The 17,368-nt window shown below is 41.7% G+C and overlaps 1 protein-coding gene across 2 annotated transcripts in view; it reads left to right on the forward strand.

Annotated features, from left to right (window-relative positions):
- The window catches only part of top2b (DNA topoisomerase II beta), a 74,645-nt gene that overhangs the window by 43,522 nt on the left and 13,755 nt on the right, over nt 1-17,368 (forward strand). For both annotated transcript variants that reach the window (XM_077222535.1, XM_077222536.1), the window contains exons 24-25: nt 12,153-12,348; nt 14,317-14,408. In XM_077222535.1, coding sequence (XP_077078650.1) covers nt 12,153-12,348; nt 14,317-14,408 — 288 coding nt within the window. The remainder of the gene's footprint in view (nt 1-12,152; nt 12,349-14,316; nt 14,409-17,368) is intronic.

The raw sequence follows: 17,368 nt of genomic DNA on the forward strand, positions 1-17,368 counted from the left end.
GGGCGCAGCGGTCTCCAGCGAGTCGCTGATGCTATGCTGCGGCACAGCATCGGTTTCGCGCCCTCTGAGGGGGGCCTTAGAGCGGCCAGTTCAGGTAGTTCCTGCCATTATGTTTCAGGCTCCGGAATTGGCTGTCTCGATAACACCAGAGACCAGCCTCGAGAGGCTGGTTCCCTTAGTAAATTTTCTGGCAGCGTGGAAGCTTCTGCCGAATATTTCTCATTGGGTCCTGCAGATTGTAGAGAAAGGATACAGAATCCAGTTTGGTTCTCGTCCTCCTCGTTACAACGGGGTGCTGCCCACAGTGGTGCATCCCGAGCAGGCTCTGGTAATGGAGCAAGAGGTAAAGGCCCTGTTAGCAAAGGAAGCTATAGAACAGGTGTACTCACCCGACAGAGAGTCGGGTTTTTACAGCCGTTATTTCATTGTTCCAAATAAGGATGGGGGGTTGCGTCCCATTTTAGATCTTCGTCTGTTGAATCGTTCAGTACAGAAACTCAAGTTCAAGATGCTGACACTCAAACAGATCGCGACTCAAATCAGATCCGAGGACTGGTTTGTCACGATAGATCTGAAGGACGCCTACTTCCATATCTCCATCCTCCCTCAGCACAGGAAGTTCCTAAGGTTTTCTTTCGGGGGCAAAGAATACCAATATCGGGTTCTTCCTTTCGGTCTAGCTTTATCACCCCGCACGTTCACGAAATGCGTGGATGCAGCTCTAGCCCCTCTCAGGCTTCAGGGCATACGTATTCTGAACTACATCGACGACTGGCTGATTCTGGCGGAATCAGAGCAGTCGGCGGTTCGGCACCGAGGTGTCGTTCTCGCTCATATGCAGATGTTGGGGTTGAGGCTCAACGCCAAGAAGAGTGTTCTTTCTCCAGTACAGAGAACCACTTTCCTTGGTGTGGTATGGGATTCAGTGACGATGCGGGCCACTCTATCGCCCGTTCGTGTAGCTGCTATCCTGACAGCCACCAAAGAGCTAAAGCTAGGCCAGTCACGCACTGTGAAACAGTTCGAGAGACTGTTGGGTCTCTTGGCGGCAGCGTCCAACGTGATTCCTTTTGGCCTGCTGTACATGAGACCTTTACAGTGGTGGCTAAGGACCAGAGGGTTCTCCCCGAGGGGAAACCCACTTCGTATGATCAAGGTCACGCGGCGGTGCCTTCGTGCCTTAATTATATGGAGGAAACATTGGTTCTTAACCCAGGGTCCGGTATTGGGAGCTCTTTGCCATCGTGTTACGATCTCGACAGATGCTTCCCTCACCGGCTGGGGAGCGGTAATGGAAGGCCGCTCGGTTCAGGGTCGGTGGAAAAGTCATCATCTTTCGTGGCACATCAATTGCCTGGAGATGATGGCTGTCTTCAATGCGTTGAGACAGTTTCTCCTAGACCTGAGGGGCCATCATGTGCTTGTACGAACAGACAACACATCAGTGGTCTCTTATCTGAACCGTCAGGGGGGTCTGCGGTCGCGTCCGCTCTGCAAACTGGCGCACCAGATCCTCCTGTGGTCTCTGGGGAAGGTACTCTCCCTGAGGGCAGTGTATATTCCTGGGGACCAGAATGTGGGGGCAGACATCCTGTCGAGGCAGGAGCTGAGGCCAGGGGACTGGAGACTCCACCCCGAGGCGGTGGAGAAAATTTGGGAGTTTTACGGCCAAGCAGAGGTGGATCTGTTTGCGTCTCAGCACACGACGCACTGTCCACTTTGGTTCTCCCTTACTCACCCAGCCCCCCTGGGGCTGGATGCTATGGTGCAGACGTGGCCGAGGCTACGTCTGTACGCATTTCCCCCTGTTGCTCTGCTCCCAGGAGTTCTGGAACGAGTCCGCCAGTACGGAATAAGCCTACTGCTTGTAGCACCACGCTGGCCGAGTCGGATCTGGTTTGCGGACCTGATCCATCTCTTAGACGGTCCTCCCTTGGAGATCCCGATCAGGAGAGACCTTCTGTCTCAGGCCGGGGGCACAATATTTCACCCTCGACCAGAGATTTGGAACCTGTGGGTTTGGCCTCTGAGGGGGCCCAACTCATAGAGAGTGGTCTCTCAGCTGAGGCTGCTGAGACCATCCTAAGCTCCAGAGCTCCAGCTACTAGGAAACTATATGCGCTGAAATGGAAAGTTTTTTCTGTATGGTGTCACCGACATCAGTGGGATCCGGTTAACTGTTCTGTGAACACAGTACTCGAGTTCTTGCAGGAGCGCTTTACGTCAGGTTTATGTCCTTCCACACTTAAGGTTTACGTGGCGGCCATTGCGGCTTACCACGCCCTGGTTGGGGGTACATCGTTGGGTCGAGACCCCCTGATTACACGTTTCCTTCGTGGCACATTGAGGCTGAGGCCTGCAACTCGCACTAGGGTGCCAGCTTGGGATTTGGCATTAGTACTAGAAGGCCTGTCTAGGGCTCCATTCGAGCCCTTAGATTCGGTTTCAGAGAAATTTCTTACCCTTAAGACTATCTTTCTGCTAGCTATTTCGTCCCTTAAGAGAGTTGGAGACCTTCAGGCCCTTTCGGTTTCCCCCACTTGCCTTGAGTTTGCACCGGGGATGGTCAAGGCATTCTTATATCAAAAACAGGGATACGTCCCTAAGGTGCCGACCTTGATTCCGAGGCCTATCGTGCTGCAGGCTTTCTGTCCTCCTCCTTTTACATCTGCGGACCAGGAAAGGCTGAACCTCTTGTGTCCAGTGCGAGCACTGGATACTTATGTTCATCGGACATCTTCTATGAGGAAGTCCGACCAGTTATTTATTTGCTTTGGATCACCTAAGAAGGGTCTTCCTGCTTCTAAACAGACGGTTAGCAAGTGGATAGTCGAGGCTATTTCACTTGCATACAAGTACTCTGACCATCCGTGTCCCTTGGTGGTCAGAGCTCACTCAACGAGGGGTATGGCGGCCTCTAAAGCCTTGTTATTTGGGGTTTCCCTCCAAGACGTTTGTGATGCGGCAGGCTGGTCCTCACCGCTCACATTCGTCAGGTTTTACAGTTTGGACCTGGATGCTGCCCCAGGTTCTCAGGTGCTTAGTGCTTAGTTCCAACAGACTGACACTCAGGTACTTGGAATTCTGGCGTTTTGGGTATTCTCGTTCCCAAAGCGTCAAGTGACGCATCGCGAGTTCCCTCGAAAGGGAACGTCTCAGGTTACTACTGTAACCATAGTTCCCTGAGAAAGGGAACGAGACGATGCGTCACCCTGCCATACTTCCTGCTTCCCTGTGATCGGCTTGCTTCGACTTTTTGAAGCTAATGCCGCGTTTCACCGGGTGAGCCTTTATCCCTTCCTGGTCATGACGTCACCCGCCCGTGACGCTCATTCTTTCCATTGGACTAGTTGACATTGATGCTCAGACGCATGCACGCTGGGGGCGTTCCCAAAGCGTCAAGTGACGCATCGTCTCGTTCCCTTTCTCAGGGAACTATGGTTACAGTAGTAACCTGAGACGATTTCCAATCAACTAAAGATTGTTACAAATCTGCCTGGAAGAGGACGTGTGTCTATATTGTAGTGAACTTTTTCCTTGTAGAAAAGTTAGAAGCTCAGACCAGGAGACGGAGGAAGTTTTCCAAGCAGAAGTTCTTTTATTGCTTGTCGGTAGCTGCAGTCATTCCAACATCATCTGACTTCTTGAGTCAAACATTGTAATATATATACATTATAAGAGGGAGGGATTACATTGTGATGGTGAAAACTCATATACAGGTTTAGGAACCTGTATTCAAAGAGAGAGGGAAAAAACCTATTCAAACCCTGAGACTCCAGAACAGGTATGACAGGACTCTCTCTTGCTAAGACAAAAGCTCGCGAGAGTCTCCAAGAGTTTCACTAACATGTTTCATTTAACTTACAATAGAAAGAAAACCCGTCTGACAGCTGTATATAGAGACACAGAATAAGACAGGACTTTCGTGCTCCACAGCTGAATGCTAAATTCAATTTACAGAACTTTCTCAGTTTATATATGATAGTATTAGAAGTTAAATTAAACATTTGACAAAGTTGTATTCCTTCAATTCCCCCTTTGGGAGTTCTAAATAACTCCCACACTATATACAAATTTAAACAATTAAAAATTCATTCTTGCAACTTGTGATAGTTACAGGCACATAATGCGCTCTGTGTTTGCTTTTCTGTAATTGCATGCTGACACAGAAAACAAACATGCAATCAGGGTTTGTGAAGTTCTTACGGATAATAGTCTTTTCTGGTAGGAACTGTGATTTTCTCGTGAGAGGCGTGATTCATATGTTGAATAAAACACTTGATACTGTGGACGCATAGATAGTACGCCAGTAGAACAAACAACAACATTATTGCTATGTCCTTTATCCACAGCCAGGGTTTACCAATCAAGTTTCCAAACCATGAAGACTCATCTGGTGTAATTTTGCTGAAAGATCAAGAATGTCTTGTTGGATTTTGTTCAAGTTCTCTGTTGGATCCATTAACCCGGTTCAGCGCTCAGGTCCGATGATGGTGCAGGCTCCTCCTTGAGTTGCTAGAATGTAATCCAAGGGCACTCTGTTCTGTAAGATCATTATCTTGTGCGAAGCGAGAGTGTCCGTGATGTTACCAAGGGCCAAAGCCGTATCATTGGCCAATTTCTGTACAGAATTTGATAAGCTTCTGACTTGATCAAGGGCTTGCATGACACCATGTATTTTTTTTTCTTTCGTGATAGTTGGTTCGGCAGTGAGTCTAGTTGTTTTCTGGAGGTTGTGGCTTCATACGCAGGTGAGGAGGTTGGTGCATATGGGTCCCAGACAGTCATCAATGGTATCTGCACAGAGCAAGAAAGAAAAACAAAAGACAGTAGAGCAGTATTTGTTCAAACACTAGGTTTGTGAACTTTTTCTGAGTCTGCTATTGTTGTTCCATCTTTCCCTATTTCTTAAACCTTTGACACCTAAGGAACATTGAGGTAAGGATGGACTAGGATAGGGCCTATGAGGGAATCTTCACCGAAGGGTTGGCCCCCGACGCCTGTTGCAATCTGTTCTTCCCTCGGCTCCTCACTGGTTCGTGTCCTATCCTATCCCTGTTGGTGGGGGAACAACCTTACAGTGTGTACAATGAGTCCAGGTTTTCCTTCCCTGACACAATACTGCAGCGGCTGTAATCAACATCACTTGATGTGGCCCATGCCACTTTGGTTCTAATGGCTTATTTCTGAATGACTTTATCATGACCCATTGACCTGGGATGATTGTGTGTCCACCTTCTGGTGGAGTCTGCCAACATGACTCAACTCTCCCTCTGGCACTCTGTACCGCCTTTGTTAGGTTTTCACAGTAAGCAATCAGGGCATCTGAGGCAAATGTGTACATCAGCATTTCTAAGATCAATCACACCTGGCGTCTGCATGGGGCGTCCAGTAATAATCTCATGAGGGCTCAGTCCTACTGTTCTGTTAGGTTATGCTCTCATACTACACAGTACTGCTGGCAGTGCTTCGACCCATGGTACCCCTTCCTGATGCATTTTGCTTAGTCTGGTTTTGATTGTTCTGTTCGATCGTTCAACCTGTCCTGATGCTTGTGGCCTGTATGGGCAGTGAAGGTTCCACTTAATCTGCAACATTCTAGACACTTCCTTGACTATCTGTCCTGTGAAGTGTGTACCTTGATCTGAGTCAATGCAATCTGGTAATCCCCATCTGGGAATGAAATCAGTGACAAGACATTTAGCTGTATGTGCAGCTGTAGCACGCCCTGTTGGACAAGCTTCTACCCATCTTGAGAACTTATCTATTACTACCAAAACATCAGTTTTTCCCTTACAACGAGGCAATGATATGTAATCAACTTGCAGGTGACGAAATGGTCCTGTTGGAGCTGGGGTATGTGCTGCTGGTGTAGTGGCTGCTGATATATCATTATTCTTCTGACATGTAACACACCTCTTGGCTGTTTCTGTGGCTACATTTTTGAATTTTGGATTCCACCACTGATTTGAGAACCTGTGATTCATCGTTGCTGGACCACAGTGACCCAAATTGTGTATTTGTTGAGCCAAATATGGCAACAGTGATTCGGGAGCAACATACTTTCCCCCTTTGGTCCAGCAATCAGATGAATCCACTGTGGCTCCTTTGTCTAACCATGTCCATGCTTCATACAGAGGAACGTCTTTGTACAGATCAATTATTGATTCAGGAGGCATAACCCTTGTCTTCTGTGCTGCACTACCTGAACACACTTGTACAGTTGCATAGAAACAAGCCAGTTTAGCTGCTATATCAGCAAGAGCATTACCTTTAGCTTCCGTAGTATTAGTTGTGAGATGTGCTTTCACTTTTATCACTGCTAATTTCTTTGGAAGTTTCATGGAAAACATTAGATCTTTCACTAATTCAGCATGCTTAATGGGGGATCCAGGAGAAGTTAGAAACTGTCTGGTTTGCCAAATGACACCAAAATCATGAATTACCCCAAAAGCATATCTGGAATCTGTGTAGATATTAGCAACTGATCCTGAAGCTAGCGTGCATGCTCTTGTTAGGGCTACTAGTTCTGCAGCTTGAGCTGAAAAATGATCTGGAAGACGTCCTGAAGCTAACACTTCCATGGTGGACGTTACTGCATAACCTGCTCGTCTGTTACCTTCAATTACTTGAGCTGACCCGTCAGCAAACAACTCAAATTCTGAATTCTCTATGGCAGTTTCTTTTACTACACTCGTAGGTGTATATGTAAGCGTAACACAATCGTGAGTCATTTCTCCTACATCCTCTAACAAATTCTCAGTCATTGCAGACATCATGCATGAGGACGGATTCGTGACAGGTGCACGCTGTAAGACAATATTCGGGGCTGTGAGAGTTGCTAACCAATTTCCCCAGCGAGAGGAAGTGACAGAAGTGACTTTTGCTTGATTCATTAATGCGGACACTGCGTGCGGACATCTTACGTTTACAGACTGTCCTAACACCATTCCTGATGAAGCCTGAAGCGCTAGATGCACTGCCTGTACTGCTCTGAGGCATGGGCCCATACCTTGAGCTACTATGTCAAGTTTACCAGAATAGTAATGAATTGGGCGTAAACTGCCCCCATGATCTTGCATTAGACATGCAGTCATGAAGCTTAAATGTTCATGGACATAAAGTACAAATGGTCTATCAGTTTGGGCAATTCCTAATGCTGGTGCTTGACATAGTGCTCTCTTCAAATCATTGAACGCTTTGAGGTGACATTCTTCCACACAAACAGTATCAGAATCTTTACCATGGCCTTTCAACAAGTCATAGAGCGGCTGTGCAATTGAGGCATAGTCTTCATCCAAGGTCTACAGTAACCTGCTGTTCCTAAAAATGATCGGAGTGTTTTAATGGTAGTAGGCGGGGGTATGGCTTTGACTGACGCCGCTCGATCCTGTGTAATGGATCTGTTTCCTGCAACAATTGTTTGACCCAGAAATGTGACTTGCTTTTTAGCAATTTGAGCTTTGTGAAAGCTGCATTTGTGTCCTTTCTTATGCAAATAGTCCAACAATGATGCCAATTCAGTTTGATGTACCTTGTGATCTGTTGAGGCAATCAAAATATCATCGACATATTGGATCATAGTGGACTGTTTTACCGGACATTCTGGGTCACACAAATCACGTCTGACAGCCTGATGGTATATGGTTGGGGAGTTTTGAAATCCCTGTGGCAAACGTGTCCACTGGTATTGCTCATAGTCAACTGTGAAAGCTAACCATGACTGGCTGTCAGAGTGCAACGGTACAGAAAAGAATCCATTAGACATCAATTACTGAAAAAATCTTACTCTCTAATGGTATGCCATTACAAATTGTGGAAGGATCTGCCACTAGAGGGGTGATTTTATCAATATTTTTATTGGCTACTCTATAGTCTATTGTAAGTCTCCATGTCCCATTGGATTTCTTGATGGGCCAAATGGGTGAGTTACAGGGACTGTTGGTTTTAACTAGCACTCCTTGCGTCAGCAACTTTTCTACAATAGGTTTGATCCCCTGTATAGCTTCCTTATTGATCGGATATTGTTTGGTGACCGGAGGTGGAGTCCCCGTCAATTTTATTGGTTCTACACCTGTCAACAAACCACAATCATCCTTGTCTTTAGCCCAAATTGGATGATTCTGTAAGAAAGCATACTCTGGAGGGATTACATTATTGGTAGAAACTTGTGCTGAGGAAATTTGAATGCTAGCAGATTCTGAGGACATGTCTAAAGTTAGATGTGCCTGTCTCAGGAGATCCATGCCTAAAATTGCACCTGTGTTTAATGGAGCACATAGCAGTTTTGTAGTCAGAGTTTTAGGGCCAAATTGTTCCTCTATGGGCGGGGTTTCATACAAAACAGAATCTTCACCTACTACACCAGTTAAAGAAAGTTTGGTTTTCTTGTACGGTATGTCTAAACTTTTAGCCAATTTTGTAAGAATTATTGTAATCTCTGCACCTGTATCAAGCAAAAAATCTATTTCTTTCTCTTGTATGCTACCTTTCACAAAAATTCTTTTGTCATTATGATGGATTACAGGTGAAAGGTAGCTACTCACAGCCCCAACAATTAGTTTTTTTCTGGTCTTTTTGTGCTCTTAGAAGAGCCTGAACTAGCTGTCCTAAAGTTTCAGTGGACACTTGCGGAACTATTTCAGGGTTGTATGCAGGCTGAGAAGGAGCAGAATTATGCATAGCATTTCTTTTTGTATCTTGCAACTTCTTCCTACACTCTTTCTCCCAATGTCCTAATTTTCCACAGTAGTGGCATTTGCCTTCTTTTTTAGACCACCTGTTTACTGGTGGCGTTGTGGTAAATGTAGCTACTCTCACTTTGGCTTTAACATCAGCATCTCTTTCCCATGCTGCCAAACTGTCTAAGTTACTTCTGAGAGTTCTGTTAGATCAAGCTATATCTAGGAATGGCAAAGCTCTTACGAATCAGTGGTCCTTTGTCATCAAGCACACTTTCAGAGTCATCCACTATTCCACTGTACGTTACAGCTGACTGACAAAACCTCTCAGTATATTCGCACACATTTTCATCTTTCTTTTGTACACAGCTAGTAATTCTAGACCAATCTATTTTGGGCCCTAAGATATTCTTTAGGATTTTCAAAACACCTTCTCTCATATCACTTCTACTGGCATGTTGTAGTTCAGAAGTCACGGCAGATTCAAAACTGTTGAATTCAGTTTCAGTTAAAATTTGTGACATTAACTGTGTGACCTCTGTTAACGACATGTCATATAGACGCATTTTGCTGATTAATGTTCTTCTAAATTCAGAAAACTGTTTACGTGCTGAAGGTAGGCTCTGGGACAGTCGCTCTATGTCTTTAGGTCCAAGTGCTTTTGCAACAGTTTGGATTTGGACAACAGAAGAGTTGGGAGGAACACTTTCAGTTCCCTCAATTCCCTGCGATCTCTTTCTAGCACCACACACATTTACTGAATTTGCAGGCACATCAGTTACTGGGCGGAGAGCCGCATCTGTTTCAAAGAACGCTCGTAAGTCAGGGTAAATGTTATCCGGCTGACTAACTTCTTCTACATCATTTTTTTCTATAGGTTTGTTGCGGTTCAATTTCTTAGTCAAAGAAGAAATTCTAGCACGAAGCTCTTTGTTCTCTTTTTCTAGTTCTGAGTTATGCTGAGACTGTTGTGTAGCTACTGCTAAACCAAATTCTCTGTGACAACAGATAATTGCTTCCACATTATTCTTGCGAACACTTGCTCCTAGAACCTTTTTACACTCTTCTACAGACCAAATCTTATCTGGATGAATCTCATATTTCTGTGTTAGTTCTTGTCTAACTTTTTCAGTGACTATTAGATCCATCTGTTCTCCTAACAGTGTTTTAAATTCGCTATCTGACGACAAAGGAGTAGCAAGACCACCTTTTTCCGTTGTTGGAACCAGCCGAGCATTTTTTCTAACCATTTTGTGATGTTTCTTTATCACACAATCAAAAACACTAAAACTTCTCTGATCAACAGAGGGTACACTTGTTAACACAAATCAACTATTGTTAAACTTCCTTGTTACCAACACATCACAAACTATTAGCATGTTACGCTAATCTTCCCTAAAAGAAAAATGCAAAGGATCTTTCACCTTCTTAACTTTTAGAGGATAAAATAAACAAAAACACTAAATCTTCTCTGCTCAAAAGAGGCTACACTCGATAACACAGTTAACCTTCCTTGCCCAGAGCAAAGGGTAACACACAAAATATTAGCACGCTACGCTAATCTCCTCTAAAAGGAAATGTAAAGGATCTTTCACCTTCCTAACTTTTAGAGGATAAACACATCCCTGTTTGAACAGAGGTTCACCAATATTAACACGTAATGTTAACCTTCCCTAACTTTAGAGGATACCTTCTCTAGCAACGTAGAGGCTATACTTTCATCTTTAAAATAAACTTTTAAAGGGTAACTTTGTTAGCCAGACACTGCAGCTGTCTGATAACTGTTCTCTGACGGCGCAGAGGATTGTACTGGTCTTCAGTGGTTCTTTGAATAGAGTGAAACTCACCAAATCGTTGTTTATACGGAAAGGATTCCGTCTGGAACTCAGTCAAAAAAAGTTTGTTCTTTGTTGAGCTTTGAAGTTTCAGGATTCAGTTCTGGAACTCAGTCTTTGTTGAGTGGAGATTTCAGTTCTGGAACTCAGTCTTTGTTGAGTGGAGATTTCAGTTCTGGAACTCAGTCTTTGTTGAGTGGAGATTTCAGTTCTGGATTCAGGTAAGATTCTCTCTGGAATGCAGTCAGATCTTTGAGCTTGAATTCCAATCTGGATTCAGGTGAAGTTAATTCTATCCGGCTCACGGCACCATCTGTAGTGAACTTTTTCCTTGTAGAAAAGTTAGAAGCTCAGACCAGGAGACGGAGGAAGTTTTCCAAGCAGAAGTTCTTTTATTGCTTGTTGGTAGCTGCAGTCATTCCAACATCGTCTGACTTCTTGAGTCAAACATTGTAATATATATACATTATAAGAGGGAGGGATTACATTGTGATGGTGGAAACTCATATACAGGTTTAGGAACCTGTATTAAAAGAGAGAGGGAAAAAACCTATTCAAACCCTGAGACTCCAGAACAGGAATGACAGGACTCTCTCTTGCTAAGACAAAAGCTCGCGAGAGTCTCCAAGAGTTTCACTAACATGTTTCATTTAACTTACAATAGAAAGAAAACCCGTCTGACAGCTGTATATAGAGACACAGAATAAGACAGGACTTTCGTGCTCCACAGCTGAATGCTAAATTCAATTTACAGAACTTTCTCAGTTTATATATGATAGTATTAGAAGTTAAATTAAACATTTGACAAAGTTGTATTCCTTCAATATTGTCTTAATGCATGGCAAGGAGGAAAGTTTAAGTGGCCAAAGACTCTCCAAGGATCACAGAAGGAGAATTACAGAGATTAGTCGAGTCTTGGGGTCAGAAAGCCTAAAAAAATAAAAATAACCCCTAAATCACCACATGTTGTTTGGGAGGGTTTCAAGAAATATCATCCCCGCTCGTCCAAAAACAAACTCCAGCATATTCAGTTGTCAGACATAACTTGAATTCTATGGTCAGATGAAACTATAAAAAGAGCTTTTTGGCAGCAAACCTACCAGATGGGTTTGTTGCAAACAGGGAGGAAAAGTACCCCATGTCCACAGTTAAATATACCAAGGGATCTTTAATGTTGTGGGTCTATTTTTTTGGTTGGAGGTCTTGGATATATCTTGTTCAGATACGTGGTATCATGGATTTTACACTGTAATTATTACTGAAAAAATTATATGATCACTAAGTTTTGACAACATATTTTGTTGAGTTAAAGCAATGTAAAAATATAAGTTAAACAATTTTCAACTTTTTTATGTTGTACAAGATTAAACTATTTTTTAAGTTCAAATGACTTAAACATCCAAGTTGATTGTACTTCTTTTTTTTCTTCTTTTTTTTTACAGTTTAGCTAAACTTGACACTATTTTCTGAGAGTTTATCAAACCGAAGTAATCTAACACTGTTTTAAGGATAATTAAAATGTGAAACGATACTAACCGCCTAGACATTTACCATGGTCTATTGTGAAACGGATAACTGATAGATGATACCATATGATTAGTTTTTTGCCTCATGCTTCTTTCTCTGTGGTCTGTAGGTGCTGTTTGATCACATGGGCTGTATGAAGCGCTATGAGTCTGTGCAGGATATCCTGAAGGAATTCTTTGAGCTGCGCTTGCACTATTATAAACTGAGGAAGGACTGGCTGGTGGGCAGTCTGGGCGCTGAATCAGCCAAACTCTCCAACCAGGCACGATTTGTGCTTGAGAAGATTGAGGGAAAACTATCAATCGGTGAGATATTTATCGAAATGTCTGTCAGATTTTAAGATCATTTTTGGCCTGCATTCTCTTCTGAAATATATGTATTTTTCCTGTCTTTTGGGTTGGTAAGTTTGAATTTTCACTTCAGTGTAAGTGGTAAGTTTTACTGCAGAGGACAAATTAATGAAGCGCTCTTTAAATTTAAATTTTAAACAATAAAAAATGAATGTCATGTGCTTTCAGTGTATTAGGCTTGGGCAGTATCCAAATTTTGGTACCGTCAAACCTCCTCCCTATTTTACCGGGGTATACGGTATTACCGTGACTAATTAAAAATTGTGACATAAGGCTCAGACAGCTTCACCAAACTGTTGGCTTTTGCCTACACCGTTCAGAAACTTAATACCAGATCGGGCAAAAAAAAAAATCAAGGCCAACCCGTGCACGTTGTGTCTGATCCCCCCTGACGGCATTAAATGTAATATGAGCCGTAGCCCTATTTAGACTCGACTATTTTTAATACGTGGGCCATTATAATATGGTGGCGCCAAATAATTTTTTAACCCAGGTGCTGAGGGGGTGGTAGATATAAATACTATTTATAAATGAGCAAAAATGGGACAATTAATAATATTTAATTATTTTAATTATGACAATTGTATTCATTTTATTAATTAATTTAAATTAAATTAACAAGCAACAAGCAAGAAGTGCATTTGTAAATCCGGTGACACGCGTCCATTGATTTTTATTAATACAACTTTTCTGTCAGGGCTGCAAAGATTAAGTTGACGATCGCCATCTCCTAGTGAACTCGCATATATAGAGAGAAATGGAAATCATGGATTACATAATCAGAAGGTATAGGCTAGCCTTTTTCTTTTCGTTTTGAATTGTTTCGTTTAAAGAAATTGACGATTGATATCTCCGTATGAACGCGCCTATAGAGAGAAATGCACATCATGGATTAATCAGAGAGTATGCTGCCTACATTTCTTTTCCTTTTGAATTGTTTCGTTTAAAGAAATTGAAAAATCGCCATCTCCATAGTGAACGATAGAGAGAAATGCACATCATGGATTACATATCAGAGAGTAGGCTAGCCTATTTCTTTTCGTTTTGAATAGTTTCGTTTAATTTGATGATCGCCATTTCCGTATGAACGCGCATTGAGAGAAATGCACATCATGGATTAAATATCAGCGGGTGGCCTATTTCTTTTCGTTTTGAATTGTTTCGTTTAATGAAATTTCAAGCTTTATTTAGTTATAGGCCTATCTGTCATGTCTGTGAGACATACACTGAGTTTCGGTTAATTTTTTGATGAGATTTCAATGCAAGTGACCGCGGCGCGCCAGCGCACGATCATGTCATGATTATGTTGTCTGCTATATTTGATTCTTATTTATTATTTGTTGATAAAAAATTATTAAAATTAAGATACAATTTATACAAAACGAAATTCACTTTAAAGAAAGGCCTTTTACAAAATGAAACTTAATTAAGTGGTCAATGACTGACTCCCGATGCATCCAATCTTACTCGTGCTGTTCAGTTTTCATTATCAAGTTAAAAAAATAACATTATAATATTTTAACAAATATAAACTAATGCGCTTATTAAATGAACTCGGGGCAAAATGCATCCTCGCAGCAGTGAGTGGGTGGTTGTTTCGGAGATGCGACATTAGGTTAGAGGCGTTTCCATCTCTCGCGGTCACCTTTTTTATTGCAACATTTACAAATTGCCTCGTCAGTATTTACCGCCTCTCCCTTCTCTCTCTCTCTCTCTCTTTCTCCTCCACACTGTCACTTGATGACAACTACATAAGCATTTTTAGGCATTGAATAAAATATATTATATATTATATATAAGTGCCGGTAATGACGGTATTGAAACTGATACCGTTGCTATTTTAAGACCCCGCGGTATACGATATTACCGTAATACCGCCCAACCCTACATTGTATTTTAATAGTTTGTATTATTTTTTACCAGAGAACAAGTCAAAAAGAGATTTGGTCCGAATGCTGGTGCAAAAAGGATTTGAATCCGACCCCGTGGCTGCCTGGAATAAAGCCCAGGAGAAGGTATGTGAGGAAACATAGATGATAGATACAGTAATGTGTTTATATGCATCTGTTAGAGGACAGCATTAAACATAGAGGACATGCATTAAAATAAAGCCAGAGCCTGACCCATACATTTTAAGACCAAACCCACAATTTTAGACATATGGAATATTACTTTAACTTTAATATTTATTTTTATTATTAATTACTTTTAAAAAAAATCTCATTGCAAACACCATGGACTACAGGGATTTTTAAATCCTAACCGATTATAAAATCTGGTTGCATCACGTACATAACGAGAATCTTTACAGATTTTCTTGTCTCAAATGTCAAACATGCACACTTGGGGTATAACGGTACATGTACGGTGCATGCAGTCGCAAAGTCTTAGCCTCAGACGTCACACCCACTGTGGTTGGCGTTGACGTTGGCTGAACGTCTGATGCATATGGCACACTTTTCTGGAAACACATTAGGAGTTTTGAAGTCGTCATCTGATTGGTTGACTTTTAGAAGTTAATGCAAAACCTGCCTTATGTGCAATTTAAAGTACATGTTTTTTTATTTTATTTGAATGTTGATTATTATTTCTAAAAATAAATAGCAACTGAATTTAATCTTTTAGGCTCTGTTGTTTAATATTACAGTAATATTTAATTAAGGGCTCCCCATATAGTTTTTACAGCTGTAATAAGATAGATTGTTTTTATCCTTAAGAAAAGGTTAATTTGTTAAAAAAAAGTTTAATTAAAAGAAAAAAGAAATTTTTTTTTTACTAAGGACTAAAATGTTTACCGTTGCTTGGCAACATCATCAGCATGTTAGCTAGCAGCGTTCTACACTCACCCGGTATGTTCAAAACTGAGGCGAATTCTCCTCAGCTCTTCTCTTTGTTTGTACAGTTGTGGTACATATTCGAATATGTCTAAGGCAGTCGGGTTGCCGCAGTTCCACAAGCCGTTGCTCTGTCTCCGCTTTCTCACAGACCCGTAGAACAGTTTCGTTGTTGCCGTTTCAAAACTTCTCTTCACTACACGTCACTTAACTTATTCACCTCCGTTTTCTTGTTGACATTTGTCTCTCATTGGCTATTGTGAAAGTACTGCGTAATCATAGTCATAATAATCCTGATTTAAAATGCTAAATATCAAACATATTTCATATTATCGGGGTGGCGCTGATGTGTCTGCGAGCAGATAAGGAGGTTTGATTTGTAAACGCCTCACATTACCAGATTATCTGGGCCAAACATCGTAACTAGGCTTTCCTGTAGCTCAAACAGTAGAGCGTTGGCGCTAGCAACGCCAATTTCATGGGTTTGATTCCCAGGGAAAGCAAGAACTGACAAAATGTAAAATGTGTACCTTCAATGCAATGTAAGTCGCTTTGGATAAAAGCGTCTACAAATGCATAAATGTAATGTAAAAACGGACCAAGGTCCTGGACAAGAAGATTTTTTCTCAGATTGTTGGGTTAAATCGGCCTAAAACTCCTGTAGTCTAAGCCCTCCCTGCTGAAAAGTCCAGCTTAAAATTGTATGAATTCTATGTTGGTCCAAGCTGGTTAGAGCTGGTATTATGCTGGTATATATAATTCTTATGCTGGTGACCAGCAATGTGACTCTACTGAACCTCACATGCGTTAATGGAGTTTGCACATCACTAGTTACGTTTACATAGACACCTTTTGTTTCAATGAATCCGAACATAGTGTTTACATGAATGCTAAATAAAAATGTGTCACAAGCTTCAAATCGAAATTGATTTTTTTGACATGCGCTCACTGCATGAATTTAGTTTACCGCTGTTTGCGTGTACTAACCATTCTCCTATATTGCTTATTTTCTTTTTTTTAAAGAGCAGACATAATATTGAGGGTCCAAATTAGGAGACGACAATCACATGAACCTTTCTTATGTGCTGCTTATGTTGAAACGCCCCTTCCCTTGCATCTGTGGAGGACAGTCCAAAACAAGGACCGGTGGGACCTTGTCCTGCTCCACTTCAAAGACGATGAGTGGAAGGAGAATTTTAGAATGACACGACGACAACAACAACAGCTTGTTCCACATGTCATACATCATTACGGAATTTCTAAATCATTGCACATGCTTTCCAGGTTCGCGTTTCAATCTGTTCGAGTGTAGGGCTGGGACGGTTACCACAATACCGCGGTCACATGACGCCTACCGCGGGTCTGAGCTTGTCACCCTCATCACCGCAAAAAAAAACTTCGGCCTGCACATTTGTGCATGTTGTGTCTAATGACATGGATTCATTGATTCTAATGACATAGATTATGTCTAATGACATTGTGTCTTACATGGATTCAAGGATTACATGGATTTTCTAAACAAAACTTATCATCAAAAGATGGAGCAAATCCGACCTTTCGTGAGTTGGGGAGCGCCATCCATCCGCACCAACGTTTTTTGACCAATTTTCGTGACCAATCGTCGCACGGGGATAAAAATAAATAAATAGCCTTAATAAAACGCACATCGGCAAACCGGACCTTACCTGACTAGGCTACTGTACAATTTTATAATTTCGTTTTGAATTTTGTTTAAAAGTAGACATTTCAAGCTTTCTATTTATTTCTCATGTCTCTGAGGCAAGTAGTCGCTGAGTTTCCGTTCATTTATGAGTCGAGTTCCATTTCACGTGCAATGCAAGAGATCGCACAGGCGCCTCCACGTCCTGATTACATGTCTGCTTTATTTGCTTCTTATTTATTAATTCTAGGCAATTGGTTGATGAAACAGTGATTACAATTGAGATATTATTTATTCAAAACGAAATTCAATTTAAAGAAAGGCTTTTTACAAAACAAAACTTAATAAAGTCAAAGTCATGTCTGTGCCATCTTATGGTCATATCTTACTCATGCTGCACTTTTCATATAATCAACATAGATTAAATAAGAAAATAACATTATATTATGTAAACATAAATATGTAATACAATTTTTGTAAT

This window comes from Siphateles boraxobius, unplaced genomic scaffold (assembly GCF_051911475.1).
Source record: "Siphateles boraxobius isolate OS27281-9 unplaced genomic scaffold, OSU_SipBor_1 89, whole genome shotgun sequence".
NCBI classification, from domain to species: domain Eukaryota; kingdom Metazoa; phylum Chordata; class Actinopteri; order Cypriniformes; family Leuciscidae; genus Siphateles; species Siphateles boraxobius.